General features: G+C 36.8%; 1 protein-coding gene across 6 annotated transcripts in view; it reads right to left on the reverse strand.

Annotated features, from left to right (window-relative positions):
• PDGFC (platelet derived growth factor C) overlaps window positions 1–18614 on the reverse strand; it is a 230619-nt gene that overhangs the window by 58125 nt on the left and 153880 nt on the right. For all 6 annotated transcript variants that reach the window (XM_021101285.2, XM_084972122.1, XM_084972121.1 and 3 more), the window contains one exon: window positions 7515–7695. In XM_021101285.2, the coding sequence (XP_020956944.1) occupies window positions 7515–7695 (181 nt within the window). The remainder of the gene's footprint in view (window positions 1–7514; window positions 7696–18614) is intronic.

The following is an 18614-nucleotide window of genomic DNA, read 5'->3' on the forward strand; positions in this document are numbered from 1 at the left end:
CGACATCTGGGTACCACTTCAGAACAAGAGAATCATAATCTCCGACATCCGATAATATACATTTTTAATAAGCTCTTGAAGGTTTGTTATAATATAGATGTTTTCAATTTATACTAGGTAATTCCCAGGGTTTTTGTTTGTTTGCTTATTTTTCCTTAATGTAAAAATTATGACATCCCTCTGGTCTCAACAATCGCCTCTCTTCCTTTTAAAAATCTTAATAAAAAATTTATGACATATTCACACCTATTTATACAGGTGTGTATATAGATAGATATATCTTCTCCAAAACAGACTCAGTTCTCAGAGATACAGGGCAATACTACATATATCTCTGAAATTTCTCATAACAAAATATTTCATCACATATTATTCCATAAATGTTGAAAGAACTCCCAGGAACATAGACAGGGACATTAGAGAAAAAAGTATTTATCATTTAAATTGTAACAAACTTACATCTAGAAAGCAATTTTCTCCACTGGATTTAGGTTGTCCATCAAATCTAAAGTTTTAAACCTCTGTGGCTTTCAAGGTAAAATATGAATCAAATTCCAAACTTTCAATTAGTCTAAATTCTTATTTATAGCCCACCTATATATCAACTTAAAATGATCTGACTTTTACCATTCCTACAGCAGTGACAACTGCTTTTTTCTTTTAAACTACAAATCATGCCATCTGTGAAATTCTTTCTTAGATAGCTAGGAATTAACTGGAACAAAAAGAATCAGCAAAAATGGAAAAGAGCCCATGCTTTCTCCATGAAAGGGAGCACTGTGTCTGTGGCATAGAGGTTGGGTGGAAAAATACATTAAATAACTCTTAGCCAAGGAAGAGTTTAGTCTCTGCAACAATTGTATAATTTCTTTGATGCAGTAAAATACTGTCACTTCAAGACTCCCTGCATAAATATACAAGTACCTTGTATATTTTAATAAAAACTGAATCACTCCAACATGTTTCAGACTTTAGACATACAACTTGAAATACTTCTTCCAATTTATCTTACCAAAAAATTCTAAGAACAGGAAAGGGAAAAAAAAGAAATTAAAAAAAATTCTAAGAACAAAATTTTCTCTTCATTTTCTTTTAAGGTAAAAACAATTTTATTTAGAAAGATTTAAACCTAAATTTTTACATGTTCGAGTCAGTGTCATATAATAATATCGGAATGCAAAGCAGTTTCTTATGAAGATTTGCAATTTTTAAAATAATCTTGAGTACATTCTGATACTTTTTTCCTGGGGGATCTGTGTTAGGATATTGCCTAAGTATTTTTACTCCAGCCATGCTGCTTTTTTTACCCTAAGAAAGTGAGCCAATCAATCTGATGCCCTGTGGGAGAGTTAGTTGGAATTTTTCTTAACCTGAACATAAAAGCAAATGTGGCCTTCAGGTAAGACTTTTCTTGACATGATAGTAACAGTGGTAAACCTACTGGCATATAGAGTAGGGATGGAAAAAATAGCCCCCCACCCCCGCCCCGTTCCTTTCTGGCCCCAAGGCCAATATTCACTGAGCCGCTTTGTTCTCCGCATCCTGCAAAATTAATAACTCCTCTGGCGATCAGTCATGCATTCCTCAATGGCACCTCAGGCTTCAAGTGTCCTTCCGCGCCCTCCCCACAGAAACCGCACACCCTCTGCAGCCAGCATGGCGAGCACCAACTTCGCCCCTCACACGCCCTTTATAAGCCCTTTACAAGACAGCTCTTCAGAAAACACAGCTGGGCTCACAAAGTGGCTGCAAGACTCATATTCACTCCCTCGCATACTTCAATCTCTGGACATAATTTTGCTAATAAGAATTTTAAAATATGGGATACCCAACAGGTGCCATTGATTATACATATCAGAAAAAGAAAAAAGTAAAAATCATGCAGATAACAGAACAGATTTGGAAACAACTTAAAGGAAGATGAGTCTCAAGAGGTTGATTATGTTAAAGGAATCTTCAGTTCATTCATCCCCTGGCCCCCTCTTTTCAGGAAATAAAGAAAAGAAGACTAAAATATATGGAGTCAAATGGGTTGGTAGCTCCAATATCTATTTCTGCTCATCAAAACTGATCCATTCATTGAATTGAAAATGAGAGCAAATAAACTGTTGAAAATATTGTTTTTTGCTTCTGATCAAAAAGCTTAGATTAAAATTCTTTAAAAATATAGTATTCAATAAAACCATTCTTAAAAAAGCAGAAGTAGTTTAATCAATCTTCAAAATATTAATCAGATTAAAGGAAAATCTTCAAATCTCATACCATTTTAAAAAGTATGGACTACAACTGATATTACACTCAAGAAGAATAGTTCTGTATATAAAGAATAAGGCCACTAAAAATATTCATCTCTGGTTTTGTGCATTTTATTTCAAAAACAGGTAAGGTTTTGTGAAGTAACTTCCTGACAAAATATGTGAAATATTTTACATGGAGGCTGAAATTCTTTTAAAAATAAAACTTTTAAACAGGTTTTTTGATACTGGAAGAAAAGGTACTATTTTTCATCCTTTGTAGGTTTCTGAACCTTTTAAAATAATGATGCTTATGCTACAGTACACAGAGTAAAACATACATAAACGATTATAAATTACTCCAAAATTAAACAAGAAATTTTCTTTTCTTTCTGAGAGATCTGAAATGTGTGCTGAGCTCTCAATGTGTGTGGCCTCTAAACAGAAACGAACTTGCACTGTTTTATTTCAGATTTGCTTCATTTCTTCCCAAACAATCTCTCCCTGCTAATCTAACAGGCCTTTTCCCCTCTCCTAGCATGAAGGAAACAAAAATCAAAGACATTATTAGCAAATCCTTATGCACCATCATAAAGCTGAATATATATCATTGGCATCAATTTGCATGGATTTCTTTTCCATTCTTTACTAATGGGGTATGACCAGGGAATATATATTTCCATAAATAATTCTCAAAAATGCGTAGTAATTCTAAAATTGTAAATTTATATAGTGAAATCTAATATTATTTTTTTTAAAGCTACAAACACCTAGCTATAATTTCAGGTAGACATCGTATGCTAAAGTTTTTTCTAAAGTAACCCTTACCTTATAATGTCAATAGGCTGAACATAACATGGAAAGATAAATTTTATTTATGTCTTATGCTAAGGTATCTGGGAGTCAAGAAAATGATACTGAAAACAAAGCATTACAAAGGAAAGTAGATCTACATGTAAAGTATATATAAAATAGATCAGCATCACTTTCTTCAAAATAGTATGCTGATCCCTTGTTTAACGATATATTCTCTCATTCATTAGTTTGAAGAAAAAAAGTGGTTGAATCATATTACAAAGGTGAATATAATTTTTAATGTCAACATGGGCAGCAAAAGCTGTTTCTGAGAATTTTAAATGATGCAATAAAACTCTCCTGATAAGATACACGGTAATCAGAATGTCACTGTCTGAAAGGGAGACTAGAATCAAATAGTCATTCATGCTCCCAAAGAAGGCTGCAGTTCTCTCTCTCATTCATTGAATATAAAGGATATTAAAATAAACTTTCTTGGAGTTCCTTGGTGACTTAGAGGGCTAAAAATCTGGATTAGTCACTGCTGTGGCTTGGGTTCAATACCTGGCCCAATAACTTTTTTGCATGCCACCACAGGTACAGCCAAACCACCCCCACCTCCTAAAATGAAAACAAAAACTTTATAATTGTCCAAGGAAAAAATGAGAAATGAGATTAAACTCAACATTTAGTCTATCTATAACAGATGTAAAATATTCATTAAGATAATAAAAAAGAAGGTAAGGATGACTATACACATCAAAGCTTAGAGCATCATAAATAGGCACTAATTTAACTACCCTAGATATTCCAGCCTCCTAACAACAACAAAAACAAAAGATACCAGTTTAATTATTTAAGGAGGGCAAGACTGTGTCCTTAGCAATATAGCCTAATACACAAGGACCAAGAGAATATCTGCTGTCATGACTGCAATTTTTCAAGTTTTCTGGTTTATGAATCATCACCGTTGTGCAACATATAACAAGTGAGAAGTCAGCACAACTCCACAGGGGTTCAGACAACCCCCAGGGGTGGTGGCGGAGTTTCCGTAAGACACCACCGAGCAGCTGCACAGCCGCAAACCTCAAGGCAGGAAGTTAACAGGCCACTCAGGACTTGGGGTTAATATCATGTTATCACTACAAAGTTTAGAAGCCAGTGACTCCTAGGGCCCTACTTGGCAGGGATGGATTTGCAGTCAGTGAGACGATGGCCTCTGGGGAGCTGGGTGTGCTAATTATGAAGTTCATCTATGGCAAAAAAGAAAGAAAAGAAAAGTATGAGAGATGAGCCAGGAACTCGAAGGGGCACTTGCCCCTGAGCAAATGTCACAGAACTTTAAAGTCTACTCTCCAAAAGGTAAACTTTCTTCCCTGAGGTTTTCCTTCACTGATACACAGATAAGACTAATGGAGGCTGGTAGTGATGCTGTGGGGAGGGGGGCCAGCACGGAGGGATGCCATTCAGCAGCATCCAGTGATAATTTGAGACACTCTGCGAGCAGAATATCTTCAGGCAGTTACCAAGAGCAGAATGAGTATGTGTTGCATGGGAAGAGGGATGGAAGTAAGGAATCAAGACAAAGGATTTCTGAGGAAGTAGCAGGTAAACTGTCAAAACAAACTTAAACAAAGAATCAAAGTCTGTGAAACTGTACAATTCATGTGTTGATAATCATTCCAGGAAGCAATCTAGCAAGATTAAAATCACCAAGTCACACTGATTAGGCAACACAGGAACAGACTGTCACATCCTCTGGTTTCTCCCCAGCCTACTAGTTTTCTAAGCATAAAGCAAATTAGCATAAGATCTCTGTGCTGTTTCCCCAGGGGTCTCATGTTCTGCAGCCAGCACCAGCACAGAGCAACTGAGTTACCAAGAAAGACATGGTGCAAGAGAGGCCAGGAGAGGGTTGATTCCTAGCCCCTCAAGTCCATAATTACAACTTATTAAACTATTTCAACTAAAAATGTACTGAATTTAATTTTAATGATGCAACCAGTGATACACTTTTTACCCAAAGTCTCTCAGATGCAGTTTCTGGCCTTAGTCATGGTGAATCTCTGGTAACAGGTCAAACCCAGCTGGCAGGGTCATTCTCAGCACAAAGGATGGATGGTCTTACAATAGATCCTTATGGGTCTTTTTTTTTTTTTTTTTTCTTTTTTTCTTTTTTTCTTTTCAAGGCTGCACCTGTGACATATGGAAGTTCCCACACTTGGGGTCAAATTGGAACTGCAGCTGCTGGCCTTCACCACAGCCGCAGAAGCACCAGAACCAAGCTGCATCTGCAACTTACACCACAGCTTGTGGCAATGCTGGATCCCTAACCCACTGAGCGAGGCCAGGGTTCCAACCCGCGTCCTCATGGATACTATTTAGGTTCATTACCACTGAGACATGGCGGGAACTCCCGATCCTTATGGTTCTTTATCTCATCTCCAGGCTCATGAATCTGACATATACTTACATAAAGAAACACAGGTATCGGTGAGCCCATTGTTAGTTAAGCTGGGGTGTCAGAGTTGTATGATAAACTCAGGGTTCAACTACTTCCTGAGAAACTATCATGGTGCCAGAATTGTGCTAGGCACTGTACATTTGCTGTGTTTTTGTCTTCACATATTTTGTTTATTCCATACCACTCCGTGGGTTACAGAACCAGATAACCCATGAGAAGTATAAAATCAGAGAAAGACAACCCTTGGTGTCGGAATAGATGTTTTCAGCTTTCATGTCTTATTCTGTGTATAAGCATAGATTGCTATTAATATGACAATGCTAATTCCTTTCAAACACAAATATCTTCTCAATTTCAAGTTTATTTTCGTCACAGGTTAGGCATAAAACAAACTGTTGCTATGATGCAAGGCCTACCATTATGTTTTACAGTGAAACTTAATTTTTCATATTGAAATATTTAAGAACATTAGACGTGTGGAAACCCAAACTGAATATGAGCTTTATAACTTTGTGAAAGTGTAGACCCATGGCTCCTGAGGCCATTTTAGATTTAAAACAATTATTAAACTCATAAATTCTGTGAAGCAGCGTACTGTGAAAGCATGATAAACAGATTCTCAGTGGCCTTATTAATACAGATAATCACACTATCGAAGTGTTTTTAAATAAGTTCATTCTTCTCTATTAACACCTTTCTTTTCTGGTGAAATTATTAAATTGTATTCAATTTAAATAAAAATGTTAAGTTGTTAAATTAAGAAAAATTTTAGACATTAATAAAGGAAATGGAATCTTTACTGGGCAAAGTATTCTATAATGGAATAGAGATGCAGATATCCTAAAAAAAATCCATAGAAGGAAATTGATCAATATAAATTCGTAGCCTATATGTTAGGGATATATCCCTTAACTTCAATTGTACACAATAAATTATCATTTTCAAACTTCAATTTACATTTCGTTTCTTTTTAGCTGTATTGCAAACAATAAATTCAACAATTTAATCAGTTGCTTAAATAATATTCCACAAAACTGAATTTGGGCAATCAAAATAGGAAATTTCTGCTTAACATTTACAATATGGATATAATATATAAAGTTAAATATTGATTTCATATATTCTAATTTGCCTCATGAATTGCTAGCTTGCAGTGTGCCTTGCTTTCATACCCAATAAGAATATTCGTGTTAATGAATACATGTAGCTCATGACATACTGTGTTCCCAGAGTGTCTACTAACTTGATAAATCTGTTAAAATAACATATGATTTTAATTTCATATTATTTTATATTATTTAAAATAACAAATGATTTCAACTTTATATTATCATATTTTAAACTATATTAGATAACATATCTGTATACGTACTTCTGAATTACTATTATAAGCAAAATACGGTAAAAATGGCAAAAGTTTTCAAAATTTTTGTTGTAGTGCAACAAATATATAGAAAATGAAATGATACATTAAATAAAATGTTTAAGTGATTGTGATACAAAAAAATACAGTAACAATTATAGTTAAAGAAAACAGGTGTGTTTCTTAAGTTCCCATAAGAATTTCTAAACTTCCTTTTAGGGGCACAGAGACTATAAATATTATTTAAGCAGGACAAATACTAAGTAGGAAAACTGAGATAACTACTTTTTAAAAATATATTTTACTAAACACTAATTTGAAAAGAATATTTAATAAGTTCACTTTTCTCCAAAAAAGATAAAAAAAAATGTTATGCACATATTTAGTGGGCACAGAAAGGAGTAATGACATTTTAATGTGGGTGGCAATTACATATCGTATAAAATCATAGATTTTACAGACACTAATTATCTATTATGACAAATTCCAGTTATTTGTGATAACTATACAGACATTTATGACCAAAAAAAAAAAAAAAATCAAGCAATGGAAGGGTTTTTGGCTCTTGGTTTTCCAAAATCTCTTGTTTAAAAGGAGAAAAAAGAAGTAACCAAAGAAGGAATCCAAATGCACAAGAGGGTCTCTAAGTGGTACTTACTGGTGTGACGATGTTGTAGTGGATGCAGAACCCTGGTTCCGAGGGAAAATATTCATCAGATACAAATCTTATCCTGATTTGATTTCCTTTCGAAATCTGCTTTCCTGGAACTGTGCCAGAACCACACCAGCGCCCCAGTATGGTTCCATCACTTGGTTCTTCCACCTCTACAAAATCATACCTGCAAGATATTGAGAGAGAAGAGGCATAAAACCACGATGAGTTATTTCAGCACTTCAAATTCCATGTCCATGGGGGCAAAGAATCTAACCATGGACTACAGCCGTGAGTTCATCCCAATTTAACTGCATAGACAGAATAAAATATTCCACAGAAGAGACACAACTGAAAACGCATTCCCAATTAAAGAAATATGAGTCTTCTATTAAGCCCTACTTCTTTAAAGAGCCATGTCAAAGTTCATGTATTTTGTATGGAGCAACCATCTCTGACATTCAATTCATGAATTATTCAATTTAACTTCCATTTGGATATGACAGTATTGCTCCAATCTTAATTCCCATCATTACTGCCCATTATCTTCCGGCAGTAACCCCCTCACCCTAATCAGACTCCCTGGCTCCCTTCCCTCAAGTGTGTTTCAAGATTTTTATGGAGCCACTTCACTACATACACATCCTCCCAATGTCACTCCACCTGTCCTACATGGCCTCCGAGAGCCATTTCTGGGTGTTCTCAGCTCACCTCCATCTTCCTCTCTTTGATAAACATATATTTTCAATATTAACCACAGATATACAAGTGATCCATTTTGTTAGATAAGTTATTAAACCCTTGAAGAAAGGAATCTTTACATACTTCATTTTACCCTGCCCTACACACAGTGTTTAAACCTAAGGAAGTAATATTTTTCTAACCAATATTAACTTGGGTTTGAAACTTTCCATCAGTGGCACTCATCAGGAGCAGTGTCGCCCCTTGAAAGAATGTTTCAGAAATGTGCAGAGGCCAAGCTTCCACTGTGGTGCAATGGGATTGGCAATGCTTTGGGAGCACTAGGACTTGGGTTCGATCCCTAGCCTGGAACAGTGGGTTAAGGATCTGACATTGCAGCTGTGGCTCTGATCCCTGCAGGGAGCTCCATATGCTATGGGGTGGCCAAAAAAAAAAAAAAAAAAGAAAAAGAAAATAAATGTGCAGAGGCATTTTAGGTTGTCTCAATGACGGGGGTGAGGAGGGCAAGGTCCATGGACTTCCAACAATGGAGAGGCCCCCTAAATGGGTGTTTGCCCACATACTGCAGGCCATTCAAACCATTTACCAGACACTCAGGTAGGCAACATTTATGCTATTGTTCATTTGAGTTTGGAACATAATACTGTCTCACATAGAAACACAAATCCGTTTTGAGGGTTTAGATTAAGCCAAATTTTCCAGAAATTCAACTATCATATAAGGTGAAGGAAGGTTCTATACTTTCGAACTTACCAAGTGCTACTATTCTGGAAAATCATATCACTAACAGGAATATGGCTTATACTATTTTGCATCACAGTGAAAACAATGAAACAATCATATTAGTCTATTTCCACAGCTATCATAGTCACAGTGAGTCTGCTACTTAAAAGCTACATACATCTGACTATTTGATTCTTTTTCTTGTAATTGTGCTTGTGTATTTATGAACTTAAATATGTTATTTTAATATGGATTACTATTATTATTTTAGCTTTATATAGCACGTAGAGCTTTATATTTATTTCTTAAATAACTGCACATATAAATAGCTGATCGCTATTAAGGATTGCATTTCATAATGCTCAAGAGGATGCTGTAAAACTTTTATCAAGGGAGGTCTGACATGGATGAAAAACACTGGTAGATTTTTTTTTGTCTAAATTCAGTAGATACCAGACACTAAAAATACATTTTGCACAGTATAGAACTTACAAAAGAAAGAAATTGTTGAAGAGGGCAAAGTGCATAACAAACCAATTATACTTATAAACTTTTGTCCTAAAGAACATCCAGAACTCTCTTATGGTATGTAACTTGACCTGTTACACACAGCCTCATTTTTCTTGTCTTTAAATTGATGATAATGCTGCCTGACTCACAGGGACCTTTCAAGAAAGGGAAAACAGGATGGCACATGCGCAGTATGTAAAACATTGTTGGTATGCAGCTGCCACTCAAATAGAATGTGTCCCTCATCTCTGTCTCGCATCCCTGCCCCCACCTCACAGCCACCTTTTAATAGAACCTTGAAAATTTTACAGCAATGAATAAGAAAATTCAATTACAGAAGGTAGAGAGTATTTCTGCTCTATCACATGACTAGTCCTGGTTATAAATTACAAATGCCTAAGCCAGCGGTATAACTATTCCAGGTCTCTTGCTGTGTGTGTGTGTGTGGTGGGTCCCGGGAGGGGAGACATGGGCAGAGGGAGGAAGATTTGGACAAAACAGACTGAGTAGTTATTTTAGATATATCTGAGACAAAAATTGATAACTCATTTTAAATTTTGGAGTAATTACTTTTTTCTTTTTATGGCAATACATGCAGCATATGGAAGTTCCCAGGCTAGAGGTCAAATTGGAGCTGCAGCTGCGGGACTACTCCACAGCCACAGCAACTCCAGATCCAACTGCATCTGTGACCTACACATGGCTTTCAGCGATGCCGAATCCTTAACCCACTGAGCAAGGCCAGGGATAGAATCCCAGTCCTCATCCACACTATGTTGGGTTCTTAACCCTCTGAGCCACAGTGGGGACTCCCCCCAAGGTAATTTTTATATCAAGATTGGTTACATCTGAAACAAAGTTTCTATTCATGGAACATCTGCTTATTCTGTGCTGGGGAGGTGAAGCTATCTGATACAGGTTTACCAGCATAAGGAGTTTGCAGAGAGTTAACAAAATGCTGGGCGGGATTCTCAGGATACAAAGATGAAACCATAGCTGCTGTGGGCTCTGGGTCCATAAAACACTTCGGTGCCTGCTCTAATGAGAGTATGCAGGAAATGCTGTGAAACACTGGCAGGGAGAGGGTAATTCTATACGGTGAGATTAGGGTCAGTTTACAAGGAGCATTTGGGCTGTCAATGAGGACCAACTGACTAGGGGTGGAGAGGGGGAATGGAAATGCATTCTCTGGAGAAGTACAAGATGTAGGATGTAATAGAAGAAACAGGGGGCCAGGCATGGATGGTTGTGAATAGAGGATGGGAAACAAAGCAGTAGATGCAGATCAAGCTGCCAGAACAGGTATAGGTAAGAAGGCCTTGCAATTTCAGAGTCAGATGTTAGAATATGATTTTGCAGGCCAGTGTGGCAAACAGAAAGCACAGTTTGAATATGATCTATGCTTCTTTAAAAATTTTAAGTCAACATTTTATTTTTTTAAATTTTTAGATTTTTTTTGATGTATAGTTAAGTTACAACATTGTGTTAGTTTCAGGTGTACAGCAAAGTGATTCAGTTTTATATACAGACACATATAAATACATGGACATATACATATATATATGTGTTTCAGATTCTTTTCTATTATAGATTATTAAGAGACTGAATATAGTTTCCTGGGATATACAGTAGGTACCTGTTGTTTACCTATTTTATCTATAGTAGTGGGTATCTGCTAATCCCAACCTCTTAATTTATCCCTCCCCTTCATTTTGTTAACCATAAATTTGTTTTCCATGTCTGTGAGTCCCTTTTTGTTTTGTAAATGAGTTTGTTTCTATTATTTATTTAGATTCCACATATAAGTGATATATCTGTCCTTAAGTTATTTTAAAAAGTCAAACTTCACAGAAAAATCTGATCTGAGGCTTTTTAAAAATTTGAACATCTGGAAACTTCAGGATGGCTTGGATCTGCAGAGTTGGTGTCAGCTCAGGGAAGGTAGATTCCTTTATCTGATTCACTGCCTTCCCCCCAGCACCCTTGCACCAGGCAGAGAATGTTTACTGTAGGAGGCCAGCACGGTTTCCTGCCCTTCATAGAAATGGAGGCTGGGTCAAGTGGAAAGGGCTTTAGATGGGACATCCTCTTCCTGGTTTTTAAAGATCCTGGTCTACTTTTTATGCTGCTTTTTTTTTTTTTTTCTTCATACCCAGATCTTCATTTATTCCCATGACTTATCCATGCAGGCATCTGAGTTCATCACCCCTGCAGAATATAGAGCATGTATTGGGGATTTCAGTGAGGGTGCCACTTAGACACAGGATCATAACACATCTAAGAAGGCCAGGAAGCAACAGCATATCTAGTGTGGGCAGGAAGAAAAGACCTTTTTTTTTTAAGGGACACACCCATAAGGAAGTTCCTAGGCTGGGGTCAAATTGGATCTGCAGCTGCTGGCCCACACCACAGCCACAGCAACTCGGGATCCTAGCTGAGTCTGCAACCTACACCCCAGCTCATAGCAAGGCTGGATCCTTAACCCACCAAGTGAGACTAGGGATCAAGCCCAAATCCTCATGGATACTAGTCGGATTCATTTCCTCTGTGCACATAATAGGAACTTCCAAAAGCATCCTGAAGAGAGGCCATCAGAGAAGCAAGAAGAAAACTGCTGTGAATGATAGCACAGCACGAAGAGGAGAGGGATGGAGAGAGTCCACCTGCGCAGCAATGGGTAGACTATCAAGGGCCAAAGAAAGATCAAAGCAGATGGGGATGGGAACCAAGCAGCACTACTGGACCTGGCCATTACAAAGTCATTTTCAATAAACTGGTTGGGTGAACACAGAGCCAAAAAACCCTTATAAATTTTATTTATTTATTTATTTATCTATTTATTTTACTGGAGTATAGTTGATTCACAATGTTGTGTTTGCTTCAGGTACACAGCAAAGCAATTCATTTATATATGTGTGTATATAAATATATATGTGTATATTTTTATATGTGTATGTGTACAAGAATATATACTTATATTCTTTTCCCTTACAAGTTATTACAGAACATTGAGTATCCTTCTCTGTGCTATACAGTAGGTCCTTAGTGGTCATCTATTTTATATAAAGAAGTGAGTATACATTAATCAAAACCTTCTAATGTATCCCGTCCCTAGACCATTTTCAAAAAAAACAATTATAATCTTTCTAACAGAAGCATCTTAAGAGAAAAGAATATCATTCACGAAGAACCGAAAACTAGTAACTCACAGAACTATTTTACTACATATAATTTCCTTTTGATTTCTGTGAAGAAAAAAAAAAAAACCACGGTGTATTCATCTGATGTGAAAGATTTTTAAAAGTATTTTAAAAGAGTTTTTAAGCATTGCTGGAAATACCAGGATTGTAAATGTTAAGAGTGTATTAAGGATTAGTAAGTCTTAAACGTTGCTTTATCTAACTTATACCTTGATGGAAAAATCACTGTCTTGCAGATAAGAGTAGCAAGTACATGAGTACTTTTTTCACGAAGATTTTCTACTGAATATGAGGCCATTAAAAAAAATGCTACCTTAATCTTTATAACAATTTCTGGATAGCTAGTAATTAATTCTCACCTGTTAGCACAAATCTGGGGCATACATTTATCACAATGTTTCAAATATCTACATAGTTCTGCATTCCATGAAGTTAAATGAAATGAACATCTAAAAAAGTGCTATGTTCTTTGCCTTTCAAACTGTAGAGTTTATGTTATGCTTCTAATTGTTTTCTAGTAAATTAGGCATTTTAAGATTTTTTTTTTCAAAACTGGTGACTTATGACAATATAATTCTAAATTTCACCCAATTATTCAATCATTACTTTTATGAATCAAAACAGTAAATCTTCTGTCTAAAGGATATGATTATAAACACTGCATTCTTTTATTTACATCAGAGTCAAGTTGCATAAAACAGACCTAGTGAAAATCCACCTGGGAAGTAGTCCACTGCCTCATGGTTGCTTTCGCTTCTTCAAAACAGAAAACAAAAACAAAAATAAGTACCATTGCCACCTATTCCATATTTCTTTCCAATTGGTTTATAAAGCGTGACTGGAAAAAGACTAATGCATTAAATCCAATCATCTTCCCCAATAATTTGAAACTTTTCTTGTTTCTGACATAATGCCAGGTACAGATAAGGGATTCAACTGCTAAACTGGCTGGCTGATATGGTACAAAACATCAAGAAGAAAGGGAAGAGAGAAAACAATGATAAAAGGCAAATCAACGGGAGAAGAGAGAGCCAGCCGCACTTCGATCCATAAAAATTAAATTACAAAAGCGAATCAGCCTCAGATTGAGAAATCTCCATGTGCCCAGGTGACTTTTCTGGAGACACAGTAATCCCTGTAATACACTCTCGGGTATTAATTTTCAGTGTGCACAATTGCTCCCATCAGTATTTAAGGGATTTACTCACCCTACTTTATGGGCCAATCAAACATCACTTTCTCACGGCAACATGATACATAGCACATAGTGCTAAGTGGTTTATAATGATCGCTCCCTTTCCCTCACAGAGCCCTGGGGACCCACGGAGGATTTATGTTCTTTTATGTTTAACAAACAAGTCTGGTGTTGTAGACAAAATTTGCGTTCTCATGTGGGAATTTAAAAACTGTGAAGTGAGGATGGCTGCTGGGGAGTAAACCAAAGAAATAAATTTCCTTGTAAACATAACTGTCCGACACTCAGCTTCCTTCAACAAAAATAAACCAACCCTGCAAAACAGGCTGTTTCTGGTTCATAGGAACTAAAACCCCTCAATTAAATCGACCCTGCGAATTATGGAACCCGACGGTGGTGTGAAACGCTGCCAAAAAATCAACGTGGATCTGAAAAGGCCTCGCTCTGCAAGTGTCAACGGGAGCCTGGGACTGCTGGGGAAGGTACTAAAATGAATAATATGACAGTGATTCCATGGTGCATGCTGGATCACACTTCAGTTTAACAGAACACAACTCAGACACAGAGTACAAGCTTTAATGCCCTATTTGGATCCCAAAATGAGGTACTGCTTCACATGAGTCAAAATGGCCAAAATTAATAAGTCTACAAATAAAAAATGCTGTGGAGGGTGTGGAGAAAAGGGAACCCTCCTTTACTACGGGTATGAATGCAAACTGGTACAACCACTATGGAGAACAGTATGGAGGTACCTCAGAAAACTACATATAGAACTACCATATGATCCTGCAATTCCACTCGTGGGTATATATCTGGACAAAATTTTCATTCAAAAAGATACACGCACCCTATGTTCATCACAACACCATTCACAATAGTCATGACATGGAAACAGCCTAAATGTCCATCAACAGAAGAATGGATTAAGAAGATGTGGTATATATACATAATGGAATACTACTCGGCAATAAAAACAAAATGATGACATTTGCAGCAACTTGGATGCAACTAGAGATTCTCATATTAAGTGAAGTAAAAGTCAGAAAGACAAATACCATATGATATCACATACATGTGGAATCTAAAATGTGGCACAGATGAACTACAAAACAGAAACAGACTCATAGACATGGAGAACAGACTTGTGGCTGCTGAGGGGGAGAGGAAGGAAGTGGGATGGACTGGGAGTTTGTGGTTAGTAGATGCAAACTATTACATCTGGAGTGGATAAGCAATGAGGTCCTGCTGTACAGCACAGGGAACTATATCCAATCACATGTTACAGAACATGATAGAAGATAATATGAGAAAAAGAGTGTGTGTGTGTGTGTGTGTGTATGACTGGACCACTTTGCTATATAGCAGAAATCAACAGAACATTGTAAATCAACTATAATAAATTTTTTTTTAAATGGGCACCCATGCTTTACCTTAGACTGAAAATAAATTTAAAAATAATAACTATACATATTCATTACTTTTTATACAGTCATTCATTTAATCCTCACAAAAGTTATCAAAAATTGATACTGTTATTGTGCCCACTATAGACATTATTCAGAGATTATAAAATATGGAAAAGCCAAGTACTTGACCAACATCACACAGTAACTAAATACAGGGCCTAGGCTTCAATTATTGCAGTTAAACTCCAGAGCCCTTGCTCTTAAGAGCTAAGCCATATTGCCTACTATATTTAAAACAGGCCTACATAATTATATTTGCTCTCTTTTGAGGCCTAACTGCATAGAATTTATGCGTCTTTGCTCAGATTGGCCATATGATCTTGTTCAATGGCTAGAGAAACAGTAAAGATCATTCAAATTAAGTTGATCAGTCAACTTGATAATTTAGGCATATAAATTTTATAGATATTTATTTTAACTGACATGGCACTATTTGCTTTTAGGCACTTTAAATCCTTTACGGGAGTTCCCGTCGTGGCGCAGTGGTTAACGAATCCGACTAGGAACCATGAGGTTGGGGGTTCGGTCCCTGCCCTTGCTCAGTAGGTTAACGATCCGGCGTTGCCGTGAGCTGTGGTGTAGGTTGCAGACGCGGCTCGGATCCCGCGTTGCTGTGGCTCTGGCGTAGGCCGGTGGCTACAGCTCCGATTCAGCCCCTAGCCTGGGAACCTCCATATGCTGCGGGCACGGCCCAAGAAATAGCAACAAAAACAACAACAACAACAACAACAACGAAAAGACAAAAAAAAAAAAAAAAAAAAAATCCTTTACGGAGAATTTTTTTTTTTTTTTTTCCTTTTTAGGGCCATGCCTGCAGCATATGGAAGTTCCCAGGCTAGGGGTCGAATCAGAGCTGCAGCAGCAGGCCTAAGACACAGCCACAGCAACATCAGATCCCAGCTGCATCTGCAACATATGCTGCAACTTGCAGTGACACCGGATCCTTAACCCAATGAGTAAGGGCAGGGTTCAAACTCACATCCTCACAGATATTAGTTGGGTCCTTAACTTGCTGAGCCACAAAGGGAGCTTCTTCATGGAGAATTTTTAAACCTTAGCCTAGGAAATGCGTAAGTCAAACCAATAAGCAGGCTTCAGAGGAATGACAACATATAATGGAGTAATTTTTAGGAAAATGTGAGTTATTCCCATAAGAAGTGGGTATGTGGGGCATATATACGGTTGGAAATGAATAGTCTTAAGTTATCTTATTATAACTAAGTAAAAATACTGCAAATATGTAAGCCATGAATTCAATGTACAATGCTATAAAAATTAAAACAAAAACAAAAGAGTACAAGGTGAAAGCAAATGAAGAGAAGACTATAAAAGATATATTCAAATATAAAATCAGAATTCAGAATTTAAACCAAAAGCTGGTTCTCAGAAAGAAGAGAGAGAGAAAGAAAGAGAGATGGAGGGAGAGAGAAAGGGAGAAATCAAGAATTTACATACATAGGAAGGAAGAAGATGTAATCACAGACCAAAATGTGTTAGACATCTAATAAGTATGTTTCAGGTAACTTTATGCCAATTAAATCTGAAAGCTAAATGAAACGAATGACTTGTTAGGAAAACATAAATTATAAACGTTGACTAAAAAAAGGAGAAAAAGTGAACCAGACTAATAACTCCAGAAAAAATCGAAAAGACTGTCAAACATTTATCAAGACTGGAGTTCCCGTTGTGGCTCAGTGGTTAACGAATCCGACTAGGAACCATGAGGTTTCGGGTTCGATCCTTGGCCTCGCTCAGTGGGTTAAGGATCTGGTGTTGCTGTGAGCTGTGGTGTAGGTTGTGGACACAGCTAGAATCCTGCGTTGCTGTGGCTGTGGTGTAGGCTGGTGGCTACATCTCCAATTTGACCCCTAGCCTGGGAACCTCCATGTGCTGTGGGAGTGGGCCAAGAAACAGCAAAAAAAAAAAAAAAAAAGAAAAAAAGAAAAAGGGAGTTCCCATCTTGGCTCAGTGGTTAACGAATCTGACTAGGAACAATGAGGTTGTGGGTTTGATCCCTGGCCTAGCTCAGTGCGTTAAAGATCTGGCATTGCCGTGAGCTGTGGTGTAGGTTGCAGATGCGGCTTGGATCTGGTGTTGCTGTGGCTGTGGTGTAGGCCGACGGCTACAGCTCCGATTAGACCCCTAGCCTGGGAACCTCCATATGCTGTGGGAGCGGCCCTAGAAAAGACAAAAAATAAAAACAAAAAAACAAAATTGAAAAAAAAAAAAAAAGATAAAAAAATTTATCAAGAAAAAATAAGCAATAGCAAGGGATTTAAAGAAGAGTTCTATTTGATTTTAAAGGAACTTATAATTTCAATTTTATACAATTTATATAATCTTATAGTTGTAAAAAAATTGAAAAGAGATATTTTGTCAATTAATAAAAAAGTGAGCCAGGAGTTCCCATTATGGCTCAGCAGTACCAAACCCGACTAGTGGGCATGAGGATGCAAGCTGGATCCCTGATCTCACTCAGTGGGTTAAGGATCCATGGTGCTGTGACTGTGGTGTAGGTTGCAAATGTGGCTCGGATCTGACATCACTGTGGCTGTGGGAGAGGCTAGCAGCTGCAACTCCAAATAAATAAATAAATAGTCTAAATCTTATGAATATAGTTAACAATACTGTGTTATATACTTGAAAGTTGCTAAAAGAATAGATCTTAAATTCTCACCACAAAAAACAAAATAGAATTATGTGATGTGATGGAGCTGTTAGCTACCATCACAGTGGTAAGCATTCTGCAACATGTAAGAGTGTCAAATCAACATGTTGTACATCTTCAATTTATAACTATCTCAATAAAGCTGGAAAAAATTAACATTTCTAATTAGTAAAAAACAATATTGTAGTCAAGTCTCTTGAAATGGCAATAATAAACATGAAAAATGAAGACCAATTTCACTCAATTGAGGGAAATGCATAAATTCTCAATAAAATGTAATCAAATATCATCCATCAGTGGATTAAAAGATAAAGTACTCCTTTACAGAGTATTTAAGAACAGATTTACTTCAAGAACTTGTGGATTAATAGCAGAATGACCTTTCTAGAAAATTCAAAGGAGAAAGATTATATGCTCATATTAATAAATGCTGGAAAAACATGATAAAATCAACCACTTAGATAAAAATTGAGTCAACTGTGTAGCAGGAAGCTTTCAAATCATGTAAAAATTACACAACAGAAATTAACTTCAAGTGTGACATCAAGAAACATCAAATTCATTCTCATTAAAGTTAGAACAAAGATAGGATTGGCCATTCTCACTACCATTTGCAGCATTTTGGGAGGAGGCTCTATCTAA

The sequence above is a fragment of the Sus scrofa genome, chromosome 8, assembly GCF_054392235.1.
Source record: "Sus scrofa isolate SSC_HxYL_T2T_F1_AM1 chromosome 8, Sscrofa_HxYL_maternal_Yorkshire_Landrace_v2.0, whole genome shotgun sequence".
In the NCBI taxonomy this organism is placed as follows: domain Eukaryota; kingdom Metazoa; phylum Chordata; class Mammalia; order Artiodactyla; family Suidae; genus Sus; species Sus scrofa.